Source organism: Phyllostomus discolor, chromosome 4 (genome assembly GCF_004126475.2).
Source record: "Phyllostomus discolor isolate MPI-MPIP mPhyDis1 chromosome 4, mPhyDis1.pri.v3, whole genome shotgun sequence".
NCBI classification, from domain to species: Eukaryota; Metazoa; Chordata; class Mammalia; order Chiroptera; family Phyllostomidae; genus Phyllostomus; species Phyllostomus discolor.
The window spans coordinates 15081044-15095504 of record NC_040906.2 but is presented as its reverse complement, the minus strand read 5'-3'; the positions used below and the strand labels follow the sequence as shown (position 1 = coordinate 15095504).

Here is a 14461-nt window from a genome sequence, read left to right as displayed (position 1 = left end):
ACAGGGGTCCAGCTTGGGAGTGGCTGGAGTCCCAGCTCTGAGTCCCCGTCTGTGCTGCCCAGTCGCAGGAGAAGAGCTAGCGCGTCTTCAGGCAGGCGTCGCTCTCCAGCAGCCCCGCCCCCCGCGCGGGGCCTCCCCCTCCAGGCTCCCCCTTGGCGGGGCCTGGAGGACGTGCTCCGCCGCGCCAGCACCCAGGGCTGGACGGGACTGGACGCGCCCGCCCCGCCCCGCCGCCGAGGCCCACTGGGGAAGGAAGTGCTGAGGCGTGTTTGTCAGGATTGGCGTTATTATTTTTTAAACTGTGAACTCAAAGTAGTAACGACGAATGGAAAGAATTTAATAAACAGGAAAAAAGAAGTCCACCCTCAGGGCCAATAACACGGGAGTTTTCCCTAGTGAAGAATCCGCGTGGATGCGGACCTGGGTGGAACCGCTGTTTAAAAGCCTCCAAAGAGTATACACAAGTATGACCATTGAGCCCGCAGGGACTGAGCGCCCACTGTTCGGGCGCTGCCAATCCCTCCCCCCAGTAATCAGAGTGGCCTGCGTGTGGTCGAGGACGGCGTCTGGGAAGGCCTCTTGGAGACAGTGGCTTTTCATCGAGGTCGGTGGTATTTGGCTGCGCGAAGGCGTTGGAAGAGGGTTCCAGGCAGAAGGAACAGCGCGGACGAGGGCGCCTCCTGGCGGGTGCACCAGGTGATGGCGTGGGCACCGGGGCAGACGTGCGGGGCGCCAGGTGAGGCAGTTGGAAGAGCTCGGCAGGGAGCTCCTGGGGCAGAGTTGGAATTTTACCGCCTTACAAAAATACGGGTCACCTGGCCCCAAGACTGCGGTGTCGACGGTCACAGTCCGGTCAAGAGCACAATTGTGTGGATCGGCACAGTCGCTTGGAGGGAGAAAAAAGCCACCGGTTGCTCATGACTTAATCAGAGAGCGTTTTCCCCATTTCCCCGAGGAGAAAACCGAGACGCGGCGGCTTGTCCCCGAACGCGCAAAGATGAAGCCACACCGCCCGCCCGCACTCCACGGCGCGGGGCGACAGGGAACAGCGAGCCGGGTGCAGGTCCTGCTACGCAGCCGCAGAAGTTCCCCGCCGGCGGGCGGTAGGGAGGGAGGCAACGCCTCCTGGAGCGCGGCAGGAACCGGGCTGGCCCCGCCTCCCCGCCCGCCGAGTCGCGCCGGCCCCAGAAGTGATGAAAGCTGCGGCCGAGTCCTGGTCACGCCGAAGCCGTTGCCCTTTTAAGGGGGAGCCTTGAAACGGCGCCCGGGTTCCATGTTTGCATCCGCCTCGCGGGGAGGAAACTCCATGTTGTAACAAAGTTTCCTCCGCGCCCCCTCCCTCCCCCTCCCTCTAAGAACCTGGCTCCCCTCCCCTCCGAAGCTCGCGGGGATCCCTCCCTCCCACCCCTCCCCTCCCCCCCGCGCCCCGATTCCGGCCCGAGCCGGGGGGGAGGCCGGGCGCCGGGGCCAGAGTCCAGCCGGAGCGGAGCACGCCCGGCCCCATGGACAGCTCGGCCGTCATTACTCAGATCAGCAAGGAGGAGGCACGGGGCCCGCTACGGGGCAAAGGTACAGGGGGCCCGCGGAGGGGGCTGCAGCCGGGGCGCCGCGGGAGGGGGGAAGGAGGGGCCCGGACCCTCCCCCGGGCAGCCGCCGCCGCCCCGGTCGCCTGCCCTGGCGGGGCTCGAAGCTCCCAGCCGGAGAGGGAGCGGGGAGAGTTTGAACTCGGGGAGCCTCAGGAACGCGGGGCGGGGTCTGGCGCCTCTCGGGTGCTCCCGTCTGCTCAAAGTGGGGAAGCTGAGGCATGGGTAGACATGGGGCTCCTTCAGTGTCTCCTGGGCTGCCAGTGCGCAATGCCGGAGAACTGCCTCCTCCACCCCCCCACCCCCCACCATGAGCGCCACAGGGGCTGGGAGGTGGAGGACGGTGAGAAAGGGCGCCTTCAGGCCACCCGCGGAGACTCCGCCCCACCCACCCACCCAGGGCCTCTGGTCGGGTCTCGGGAGGGGTGCCGAGGTGACAGCGGGCTGGGGAGGGTTGGAAGGATCTCCCGCCAACACACAGCCGCGCTCCCCACAAACTTCCGCGTCACCCGTGGAAGCGCCGGGCCCCTCAGGGGCGCAGAGGGGAGCAACTACTTCTAAGAGTCGTCAGCGCGCCCGCGGGGAGACCCGTGCTTTGGGCCGTGCACACGGCGTCCCGGATGCAGGCCCGGGGCGCCGGGCCTGTGCACACTAGTACCGGCCCGGGAAGCCTGCCGCTCGCTGCGGCGGGACCCCGGGGCTGGCGGGCCTGAGCTGGAGGTCTGCCCCTCCCTGGCCCTGTGTGGACTTCAGAGGCTAGGAAGTCCTTTCAGGTCTGCCCACCTCGGGCCTGAGCCTAGCTCCGCCCGAGGGCGAGGACCCGGGGGCCGGGTAGAGAATGGGCCTGTCAATCAGCCGGCGGATACTCGGCTCTAGGTTGGAGGTTGGGGTGGGGCGGGGCGGAGCGGGGAGGGGGCGGGGGAGGAGGAGGCGGACAGGCAGATGGCTGCAGGACACTGGCCCCAGGTCCACCCACTGTCTCTCTGTCCAGCCTCAATGAGGACTTTGGACTCACGGGGCCCTGAGAGTATAAAGGAGGGCAGGAGGGGGCTCCAGGCCGCAACCGTCCTGGTCCCAGCTGAGCAGGGGCTGCTCAGGTAAGGTGGGTGTCAGAAGGTGCCCCCAGTGGGGCTGATATCCCAGCAGTGATGGAGGCAGGAAAAGACTGCACCCTTGGTACCCCCCTCCAGCCAGCCCACTCCCTAATGGTAACTCTTCTGTATCCCCCCCTGAACGACTTGTGGGGGAGCAGAGGGGTAGCCTGGAGCCGCCCTGGTGTGTCCCCCTCAATGAACGGGGTATGGTGAGAGCCTGGAAGCCCCCCAGGGGCTGGCGCCTGGGTATAGGTGCATGCCTGTGCAGGCCAGTGTGCACGCCCCCACCGTGGACCTCCCTACCTCAGGTGACCAGAAGTCATCCGCTTCTCAGAAGCCCCGGAGCCGGGGCATCCTCCACTCACTCTTCTGCTGCGTCTGCCGGGACGATGGGGAGGCCCTGTCCACCCACAGCGGGGCACCCCTGCTCGTGGAGGAAAACGGAGCTGTTCCCAAGGTGTGTGGCGGCCAAGTGAGGGCTGCAGGGGCCCCTGGGCTCATTCACCCAGGGCAGGGGGCAGGGGTTGGGAGAAAGAGTTTTTCCTGGCCTGCCTGCAGGCCCTGGAAGGTATTGAGGAGGGTGGAGCCCTTCTGGGTCTTCCCAGCTTGTCGCCTGAGAGCTCCAAGACCTCCACCAAGAGAATTCTAAGTTTCCGCCTTCTAGGGGGATGCTGTTCTCTACCTTGGTTTCCCGGGTGGGGAAGTGAGGCCCGGGGAGCCAGGCAGCCCGCCCCAGGCTCCCAAGTTGGCAGGAGCGAATGTGGGGGGAGGGCGGTCTCTCTGCATGTGCCTCTGGCCCCCCAGGCGGAGGGCTGTGGGAGGGAAGACCTGTGTAGGAGCCATAACTGGGGTGTGGGTGAGAAGCCCGCAGCTATTCCCGCTCATCCCCGCAGCAGACCCCAGTCCAGTATCTGCTCCCCGAGGCCAAACCCCAGGACTCAGACAAGATCTGCGTGGTCATCGACCTGGACGAGACCCTGGTGCACAGCTCTTTCAAGGTGGGCCCTGCCCAGCAGCCCCCAGCCCTGGGTTTCGGAGAGGCCTGCCCTGGCCGGGGAGGGAGGTCTGGGCAGGGCTCCCCCCAGCTCCAGCCACTCTTTTCCCCCGTAGCCAGTGAACAATGCTGACTTCATCATCCCTGTGGAGATCGATGGGGTTGTCCACCAGGTGAGGGGCCGGGTATTGGGGGAGGCAGTGGGCTTAGCGCCTGCCATTCACACAGACTCTCCCCACCAGTCCAGAGAGCTCCATAGAGGTCTTTGGTAGATGTGGAATGTCTGAGGCCCAGAGAGGGTGTGACTTGTCCAAGGTCACACAGACCCGCAGGTACTTGATTCCAAGGCCTGTAGGGAGTGGGGTTCTTTCTGGCATCCCCTTACCCCGCCTTGCCCGGGACCCAGTTCAAGTAATTCAGGATAGGTTGTGTGCCATCCAGCCTGTTCTCCATTACTTGGCTCGGGAGCCGGTGCCCTGCAGCCTTGGGGTGAGGGGGCTGCCCCCAGGCCCCTCTATTTGGCTGAGGCCTTGGTGGGGGACAAGCCTGGGAATTAGTAATTCCCCTTGAGGCACAGCCCGAAGCCTGGAAGTTGGAGGTTTATTCTGACACTCTTTGGAGAGGGTGGCGGTTTCCCTAGCAGCAGTTTGGGTGGCTGGCCAAGTGGAGAACCCCCACCACTCCCCCACCTCCGCCCTACACCACTCCGCAGTGCCTGGGACCAGCCTGCTCCCTGTGCTCTTCTGCCTCCTTCACTGGCTCCCTCCCAGCCCCCTGCCACCCCTCCTCCCTGCCTGTGGTCCGGCAGTCCCCTCACTGGCCCACCCCCCAGGTCTACGTGCTGAAGCGGCCCTACGTGGATGAGTTCCTGCAGCGAATGGGCGAGCTCTTTGAGTGCGTGCTGTTCACTGCCAGCCTGGCCAAGGTGAGCCCCACAGCCTCTGCAGTGCTCCTGGGACAACCCTGCCCTGCCCTCCCCTCCCCTGCAGCTTGCGGCCTCTGGGCAATGACCTCTGGGTCACCCTTGGCCCCAGATGACTCACCTTCCATCTGCAGTATGCAGATCCCGTAGCCGACCTGCTGGACAAGTGGGGGGCCTTCCGGGCACGGCTGTTCCGGGAGTCATGTGTCTTCCACCGCGGGAACTACGTGAAGGACCTGAGCAGGCTGGGCCGGGACTTGCGGCGGGTGCTCATCCTGGACAACTCCCCTGCCTCCTACGTCTTCCATCCGGACAACGCCGTGAGTGCTGTACAGGACCCGGCTAGGGGGCCGACACCCAAGAAATGGGGTCGGTCGGTCTGTTTGTGTACCCCTCCCCACTCCCAGGCTGGGCAGTGTCCCAGGCCTGGCACTCTCCACTCCTGTCCTCTCACTGACCTGTATCCGCTGGCCTCATGCTTTGCTGACCACTCAGTGCATCCTGCCTGGGGGGCGGAGGGCGCTGGGCCTGGGGTCCCGGCTGGGCATTGGAGCTGCTGCAGTTTTTTAAGGTGCCAGCTGTGACCAGTTTAGTGGCTCACAGAAATAATTTAGGGGGTTCTAGTTGGGATTTTTTTTTTCAATGAAATAAAATAGGAATATCAGAGTGCTTTGCACACAGTTAGGTGAAGTATCGTTTCGTAAAATTGTTGCTTTGTTATACATGTAAATGTAATTTGCTGGAGGCTGCTGTCAGAGTGTCTGAAAGCTGTGGGGAAGGGGCTTCCAGCAGGTAGCCCACCGAGCAGTGGGTACTCAGGGATGGCCTGCATATTCTGCGTCCAGGGTGGTGACCCTCCGCCCATCTGCCCAGGTACCGGTGGCCTCGTGGTTTGACAACATGAGTGACACAGAGCTCCACGACCTCCTGCCCTTCTTCGAGCAGCTCAGCCGAGTGGATGACGTGTACACAGTGCTCAGGCAGCCACGGCCTGGCAGCTAGTGAGGTGCCCTGGGGCCAGGACCTGCCCCTGACCACACCTACACCCTTCGCACGTGGACTCTTCCTTATGAGAAGCCAGCAGCCTCGGCCACCTCAGTGCCACGGGGAAGTGGGCGTCTCCCCTAGCAGCCTGGCCCGGCTGTGAAGGGGGCAGCAGGCTGCACCGAGGGCAGTGAGACCCTGGGTCCCTGTGTCAGTGCCTTAGAACTTCCTCTTCTTGGGGGACCTGAGGGGCCCTGCGTGCTGCTCCCCCTTTCTCTCTGTGCTGCCCTGTTTCTCTGCTGCCAAATGGGCCCCTCGGCCCTTTCCGGTTCTGCTTGGGGGAGGGGGCAGGGTTCCTGCTGCCCCGTGCCTTGGGCCCCCAGCCTGGGAATGGTGGACACCCAAGTGCCTTGCCTAGAGCCCTCTTCCCCCCGCCCGCCCCCCCCCCCCCCCGCCTGGTTTCCCCAGGGCCCAATCAGGTCGGCTCTTGCCTGAACAGCTTCCAGGCTGCTGTGGGGAGAGGAACTAGTCTCCAGTCTCCCCACTGCCTCCGTGGGGACTGGTAGAGACCCTATCGCCTCCACCTAGGAGGGTGGGCAGGAGGGGAGAGGAGCTGTTACCACCTGTGAAGGCAGCAAGGGTCTGTCTGTCCTTCAGGACCTGGAGTCCAGCTTCTCTGGGCTCAGTGGCTGAGGGCCGCTCCCCGCATCACCCAAGCCCTGACCCCTCCTGTCTACTTTGCCCGCCCGAGGCCCTGGGGCTTGGCTCCCCCAGCTCCAAGTGTGGGGACATAGGCAGGACCCTTTTGTGGTGCCATATAAATATGTATATGTGTATATAGAGTTTTAGAGGGGGGGTAGGGGTGGAGATACCCCTTCCTCACCCCTTTTCTGGGCCCATAAATTGGGGGGAGGGAGGGAGAGGATTTTTACATTTTTCAACTGCTATTTTCTGGATGAAACAAGCTGGGCCAAGGGGCTCCAGGCCCTGTCCTCTGTCCCCCACATCCTCTTCACTTCATTCATTCATTCATTCATTCAAAACACACTGAGCACCTGCTCTGTGCCAGGCCTGTGCTAGGGCAGCCAGCTGAGTGGGTGTTAGGGGATCTCTACACCACCTAATGGGTGTTTCTGCCACCCACCCCATACTTCACCTGTGCCTTTAGGGGATCTGCAGGAGGTGGGACCCTTCTTGTGGGGTTTGGGCATATTCCTGCCAAGCTACACCCCTCCTCCGTGCCAACCCACCCTCTGCAGCCCCCTGCCTCATCCTGCTGGCTGAGGGCTGCTCCCGGATGTCCTGCCTTCCACTTCTGGCTCCTTTACCTGGAATCCCTCCCCCAAACGCTGAGCCTGGACGTCAAGGCCTTGGGCTCTCCCAAGGACCTACCTAACAGTTAAGGGGACCCACATGCCCGTGCCAAGGGGAGTGTCAAATGGAGATGTTTATTCCTCCCCCCACCCAGCGCTGGGGGTGGGAGGGAGGACATGGCTGGTCTGAATCCAGGGACCCTCCCATTTAAGTGCCTTCTCTGTGATAGAGAGCCCCTCAGTGTGATGAGAACTAAAGAGGAAGCCAACACCCCCATCCTGCCTCTGTGATTATTAGGGGGAGCGGACAGTGGGGGAGGGACTGTGTCCCATGAAGCCACGCCCCGTTTCAAACCCTGGGGAGCGGGGAGGGCCGGAGTGCAGGGCGCCCTATTCCCCTGGGGCTTCAAGTGTGAGAGCGCAAGAGTACTGTTTAATTTTCATACTGCTCTCAGCCTCAGTTATCTGATCTGCAAAATGCAGATCGGCGCCCTGCAGAACCGATTAAATGCCTGCACTTGGAGGACTCCATAAGATTAGTTCTAAAGCTTAGCCGAAATAGTCCCTAGGGGAGGCCCCAGGAAGGTATTTGGAGACGAGAGGGGTGTGGTCTCTGCCCGGGAGTCTAGGGTAGGAGTTTCTGAGGCCCCAGAGGGTGGAGGTGGGGCGCAGGACGAGTTACAGAGAAGCCAAGTTCAACTGCAAACGCAAGAACTTTGAACGACGTGGGCCTCCCTGGTGGTGTCGCGAGAAGGGCTGGCAAGCTGAGGCCTTGGGGACTCAGGGGAGACTGGGTGGGGACGGATGCTGGGTCCTGTTCTCTCCGCTCCCTTTCACCTCCCCCCTCGCGGCCTCCCGCTGGCCGCGCCCTTGCAAGAGCCTCTGGGCCACTTCCTGCCCCCTCCCCTCCGGCCTTGGCAGCACTTCCTTTGCAAAGCTGGGCAGCCCCAGGCCCTGGCAGGAAGTGCCCTCCCGGCCCACCCACCCAGATCCGCCCTCCCTGCTTCCCACGGTGGCCACTAGAGACCTCTCCGTCATTGTGGACTGCCGTGCCCTCCCCCAGCCCATCCCCACCCCAACACCAGGGGCTGGAAAGATGAACGCCTCTCATTCACTCCTCTCTCGGGGGGCGTGGGGGGGGCAGCTCCTCACACCCCACCCCCACCCCGCCCACTGGAGGAGATCTGCTCCTCCCAAAGGTTGAGCCCTGTCTCCCCACCTCCAACCCACCTACCCCTCTCACCCTCATCCCCTTGTGAATTCAGCCTGGAGACTGCCTCCTGGCGCCCCAGATGCTGGTCAGCCCCCCAAGTGTCTGAGGACGGCCTACAGCGTATATGATACTGGCCCTTTCCCCTAGCTGGCTCCCCTCCCCTTTTCCCCGGTGGGAGCGCGCCGGGAAGCACCGACCTGAGAAGGGAATCTTGAGCACCCTCGCTCGGTTCCATCAGCTCCATCCAGTGTGAGCTGGAGGCTCAGAGCCTCTGCCAGGGTTAATACCCAGTCCCCCTGCCTCTGTCCTTGTCCTCCTCCGGGTCCTCCTGGATTTCCTGCTCTCCATGCAAACGCCAGTCCCCCGGATTTGCATCCCAGGGGCCCACACAGGCCAGGGAGTCACCAGGGCTCCGAACTTTGAATGGGACCGCAGCCAGCCTTTCCCCACCACCACCACCACCCACACACGCTTCACCCACATAAGGCTCAACTTAACCACAAGTATCTGCAGTTCCTGCGTGCCAGGCATGTTGCCAGGCCCGGGGACACACCATGACTGGGGATGCCTCTGCTCTCAAGGAACTCACCCCCGAGTGTGCAGAAGGATGCCTGAGCAGACTGTCTGAAACCTGAAATGCTGCAGATGTGCAGCAGAACAGTGGATGGCCTGGAGCACAGGGGAACCCCCCCACCCACCCACCCTTCCTGGGATGGCCATGGGGGTTTTGGAAAATGCATGTGGAGGAAGTGCAGCTAAGAGGAGTTTGGGAAGGAGGAGAGGCTGGGGTGTTGGCCGCGAGGAGATGCGCCCAAAAGGAAGTCAGAGAGCCCGGAGCCTGCCAGAGAAGGGAGCGTGGGGAGCGACAGCACTTTTGGAAGTGTACACAGCGGGGAGCCTGGGAGATGACGCTGCAGACGGCAGGGGGGTCCGGGTCAGGCAGATCTGTATGCAGACCGAGGCGGTCGCCTGTTTTCTTGCAGAGGGTGCCTAGGAGGGACACGAACAGGAAAGAGGTGTGCTCAGTCCTGGCAGCATCCGTCCCTGTGGAAGGGAAGCTAAGACACGGGTAGGGGACTGGAGACACCACTGGGAAGCCACAGCCGCGGAGGGTGGGGACTGAAGACTGAACCGGGGCAGAGAAGCAGAGTGAAAGGAGGAGGAGGAAGGATGGATGTGAGATAGGAGATAAACTGGGCAGGAAGCTGCGGCGGGCTGGCTCTGGGGACAGCGGTGGGAGAGGAGGGAGGCCGGCTTTGGAAATGTCAGCTGTGAAGATGTCTCTAGCCAGGCCCAGTGTAAAACAGATACTCACTATTTGCCTGTTGCACACACACAGCAGGCGGGACAGCCACCTGATACAGTACAACTGTTGGCAGGAGTGTAAACCGGCGGCACAGCCTCCTTGGGGAGTGATTGGACAGTACTGTCTTCCAAAATTATTTTTAAAATTCAGAAGCCTTTGATCCAGCAATTCCACTGCTAGGAATTTATGCTGTAAACGAAAATGTGTATACATATGACCTTGTATGTGTCCGCGTGTTAATTGCATCCTTGTCTGTAACAGCAAGACTTGAAATAACCTGTGTCCATCAATGAGGGCTGGTTAAACAAATTCAGTCTGTCTGTGCCTGACAACACCATGCAGGTATGGAAAACAGGGAAGTAGAACTATCCAGGTAGATACAGAAGGATCCCCAAGGTAGACGAGGAAATGAAACAAAGCAAGAGTCATAACAAGGGTGATGGTGTACTGCCACTAAGGAGCACTCTGAAAATAGGTGCACACGTGCACTGTTTCGTACCCCAGTGGGCAACGAGAAGTGGGCACTGTGGCTCATGCCGGGCAGCAGGGCTGGGCGGCTGGGTGGAAGTCACCCAGGAAGGGGGGGCACATTTTTACTATACACCTGTGCATCTTTTGAATTATTTTACCAAGTGCATTTATTAATTTAAAAAATAATAATAATCGGTTTAAAATAAAAAAAGACATAGTCACCTTTCTGAACGTATCATCATACAGAACTCAGAGTCCATGTCTTTCCTTCAGTCCTTGCCTGCCCGCTCTACCCCAGGCACGAGGGGCCAGCAGTGAGCTACAGAGACACTGTGGGGAAAACAGAGGTGGGACAAGTAATGACAAAATGGGAAAAGTAGAGAGTGGTGAATAAAGAATTACAAACTAGCCCTGGCTGGCGTAGCTCAGTGGATTGAGCGTGGGCTGCGAACCAAAGCGTCGCAGGTTCAATTCCCAGCCAGGGTACATGCCTGGGTTGCAGGCCACGGCCCCCAGCAACTGCACATTGATGTTTCTCTCTCTCTCTCTCTTAAAAAAAAAAAAGGAATTAAAAACGTTTGTACTGCCAGGTACAAGTCATCACCCCAAGATGACTTCTGATTGCAAAGAGGGGTGTGTGCCTTTAAGTGGGGATCCCTGTCAGTGAGCAAGGGAGCAAACTCCGCATCACTCCCACTGGGCCAGCCTGATGTCACACCACCCCGGCGTGATGTGATGCGCGGGGAGGTGCGAGGCATCACCCTTGTGGGTGCTGCTTGAAGCACGGTCCGAGGTCCAGCAGGCACAGCAGCCTCACCTGGGAGCTTGTCAGTAATGCAGATCCTCAGGCCCCGCCCAGACCTATTGAATCAGATTCTGAAGTTCACAAAGGTTCCCAGGTGATTCTCATGATAGTACAGTTTGAGAAGGGCTGGCCCTTTTCAAGTATTCTTTTTAAAGATTTTTTAAACTGATATATTCTTAGACAGAGGGAAAGGAAGAGAGAGAGGGACAGAACCATCAAAGTGTGGTTGCCTCTCGCACACCCCACTCCAGGGACCTGGCCCGCAACCCAGGCATGTGCCCTGACTGGGAATTGAACTGGCAGCCCTTTAGTTCACAGGCTCGTGCCCAATCCACTGAGCCACACCAGCCAGGGCCCTTTTCAAGTATTCTTGAAAAAAATTGTCCCTGGCTAGCATAGCTCAGTGGATTGAGCGCGGGCTGGGAACCAAAGTGTCCCAGGTTCGATTCCCAGCCAGGGTACATGCCTGGGTTGCAGGCTATAACCCCCAGCAACCACACATTGATGTCTCTCTCTCTCTGTGTCTCTCTCTCTCCCTCCCTCTCCCTCCCTCCCTCCCTTCCCTCTCTAAAAAAAAATAAATAAAATCTAAAAAAAAAAAAAGAATGCACCTTGCAAAAAAAAAAATTGTTTAACCAGAACTTGTCAATCCTTTAGAGGTACTTTCAGGTAGTGGGAAATACAGGAGGAAGAGGAACAAATTAAATAATGCACAAGGACTTTGACAGATCCACAGTGCAGACAAACATTCTACAACAACAATCCTTGCCCTGGCTGGTGTACCTCCGTTGCTTAGAGTGTCACCCTGAAAATCAAAAGGTCATGGATTCAATCCCCAGTCAAGGCCCATGCCTGTATGAGAGGCAACCGATCAATGTTTCTCTCTCACATCGATGTTTCTGTTGTGTCCCTCCCTCACCTTCTCTCTAACATCAATTTTAAAACAGTTTTTAAAAAACATAAATAATGGAAAAAAATTGTAAAAAATAAAACAACTGTCCTTGACTCAAGTCAGTCAGTGCCATAGAAAAAAGCTGGGGAACTGTTCTGGATATTAAACAATACTGAAGGTGTGTAACAAGCAAAGGAAAGGAAGGCATGATCTTGACCATGAATCCGTACAAACAGCTGTTACAGTCCTTGTGAGGGCAGTTTGAGAACATGGACCGTGGACGGGAGAGACAACATCACAAAGGACTGGTGACATTCTCAGGCGAAGACCGGGTGACAGTCACGAAGGAGAATGTCCCCAGTCTTAGTCGGGGCCAAACTAGACATTTTGGGTTAACACGGTCTCTGCACCTTTCAAACACACACGCATGCACAGCGAATGAGAAGTCTCGATTTGATGGGTGTTCGTTGTTACATTATTTTTCTATTATTTATATACTTTTCTATTTTTGACATTTTCGTAATAAAAATGGAAAACAATTTTTAAAAACATAGGTTCTGCCCTGGCTTGCGTAGCTCAGTGGATTGAGTGCGGACTGTGAACCAAAGCATCGCAGGTTCGATTCCCAGCCAGGGTACATGCCTGGGTTGCAGGCCATGACCCCCAGCAACCGCACATTGATGTTTCTCTCTCTCTCTCTCTATGTCCCTCTCTTCCCTCTCTAAAAATAAATAAATAAAAATCTTAAAAAAAATCAAAATACATTTATTAAAAAAATACTGAAACAATAAAAAAAAATAGGTTCTGCCAAAAACCCTGAGGCTAAATTAAAAGGCAAGCAACAAAGTGCAGGAGAGAATCCCATAAATGACAGGCAGGTCACCAACCTTAACACATTAGACATAAACAACTCAACAAATTACTTAAAAATTTACAAAAGAAGACATAGCCAACAAATATAAAACAGTCTATCCCACTGGAGATTTTACATATGTATATGTAAATTATATATATACACACACACACACACACACACACACAGATGATGTATTATATTATATATATAATCTTGACACAGTGCTGATTTCCTTTCTGATGCTCAAACTGAGATTTTCTTAAAAGCTGGAGCCTAGGGCTGGGAAGAGTGTGGAGAAGCCGGCAGTGTCCTGTCCTGAACACGGGACTGCCAATCAATGCAGCTTTCCTGAACAGCAATTTTTCTATTCACACCTTTGACCTAGCAATCCAGCTTCTAGGAGTTTATCCTAAAGAAATAATAATGGATGCAATCCATTGGCAATGATTTAGCAATAAGAATACTTAACACAGCATTCTTTGTAGCATCAAGTAATTGGATATACTTTGGAAGTCTGAAAATGAGCTATTGGTTACATAAACTATGCTATCTCATGGATTTCCATGGGACAATGAAAATGAAGTTGCAGCAAACCAAAGGGTCACCAGTTCGATTCCCAGTCAGGACACATGCCTGGGTTGTGGGCCTGGTCCCCAGTGGGAGCAACGCGAGAGGCAACCACATATTGATGTTTCTCTCCCTCTCTTTCTCCCTCCCTCCCTTCCCTCTCTGTAAAAATAAATAAATAAAATCTTTACCAAAAAAATGAAGTTGCAAAATAACATATAACATGTAATAGAAAAAATATATATGTAGATGGATCAATTGACAAGTCGATGGATATTATATGCGTATGGTACACACACAGCATATAAACTGAACAATGACTTAAAATACCACAAAAACTCTAACAGTGATTTATCTGTAGATTACCTCTGTGGTGGAATTATAGGTGAGTTTCTTTCTTTTTTTTTTTTTTGCTTGTTTGTATGGTTGAGTGAATACATACTTCTTTTTATTCACAAAAAAGGGTGTTATTTAAATTTTTTATCCTCATCTAAGGACATTTTTTTCATTGTTTTAGGGGGAGAGGAAGGGAGAGAGAGAAGCATCGACTGGTCGCCTCCCATAGGTGCCCGGACCAGGGATCAAACAGGCAGGGATCTTATTGGCCTGGACCGGGGATCGAACCCACAACCTTTCAGTTATGGGACAACACTCCAACCAACTGAGACACACTGGCCAGGACATAAGGGTGTTATTTAAAAAAAAAACAATAGCACCCATAGTGTGTTTATTCCTCTCAGCAGACCGTGCGTGAGCATACTCCTGTGCACACACACCTGTGCACACACACAGCATTTGTTCTCCAGAACCCAGGAAGGTGTGGTCAGGAGGAGGGGCTGCCCTCGCCCAGCCCACTGCAGTTCACCTTCCAACCCGAGTTCAGAGGTGGCAGACAGGCGAACTTCTGCAGGGACGGAGGCTGGAAGGCAGCTAGCTGCCCAGGATGCTGAGTTTGTGGGCAAAGCCAACTTCCGCACTCGAGAAGCCTGCGTTCCTGCCCCATCCTGGATGACACGGGGCCCCTGGATCAGGAGCCGGAGAGGAGGCCGTGGCTGCGTGGACAGGGTGGCACAGAGTCCAAAGGCGGTGGTTTATGGCGGCTCATAAAAATCCCAGGTGGAGCCTGAAGCTTTCAGTGGCGGGGGGAGTGGGTGGCAAAGAACATTTGTGCCCCCTCTGAGCAAGTGTCATGCCAAGTACAAGAGACTTCTAGGGGTGCCTGGGTCCCATCTGTCTTGGAGAGACCCCAAGTTTGGACCTCTGGCCTTGCATCCCTGGGTCTGCGGCTCCTTTGCCCAATAAGCCTTCCCCCAGGGAAGGAGGGAGGATTGCTGAGCCTCCTCCTCTGGGCCCGTGGGAGGAGGCACCTCCCCTGGTCAGGACTCTCCGCCTGCAGTGAGGGCCCGTGCCCTGGGCAGAAACGCACCCCATCCCTGGGAGCTCTCCCGGGAGCCCGGGGGG

General features: G+C 57.1%; 1 protein-coding gene across 2 annotated transcripts; it reads left to right on the top strand.

The window, feature by feature from the left end:
- The first annotated feature begins 1191 nt into the window (after nt 1-1191).
- On the top strand, nt 1192-7167 carry CTDSP1 (CTD small phosphatase 1). 2 transcript variants are annotated; one of them, XM_028510528.2, is made up of 7 exons: nt 1192-1569; nt 2986-3134; nt 3571-3675; nt 3788-3844; nt 4504-4596; nt 4728-4913; nt 5467-7167. In XM_028510528.2, exons 1-7 carry the CDS (start codon nt 1503-1505, stop codon nt 5593-5595), a joined length of 786 nt encoding a protein of 261 aa, XP_028366329.1. In that variant the 5' UTR covers nt 1192-1502; the 3' UTR covers nt 5596-7167. The 2 variants fall into 2 exon arrangements, with proteins under 2 accessions (XP_028366329.1, XP_028366330.1); XM_028510529.2 differs by having other exon boundaries at nt 1195-1569; nt 3574-3675.
- Nucleotides 7168-14461: the final 7294 nt, after the last annotated feature.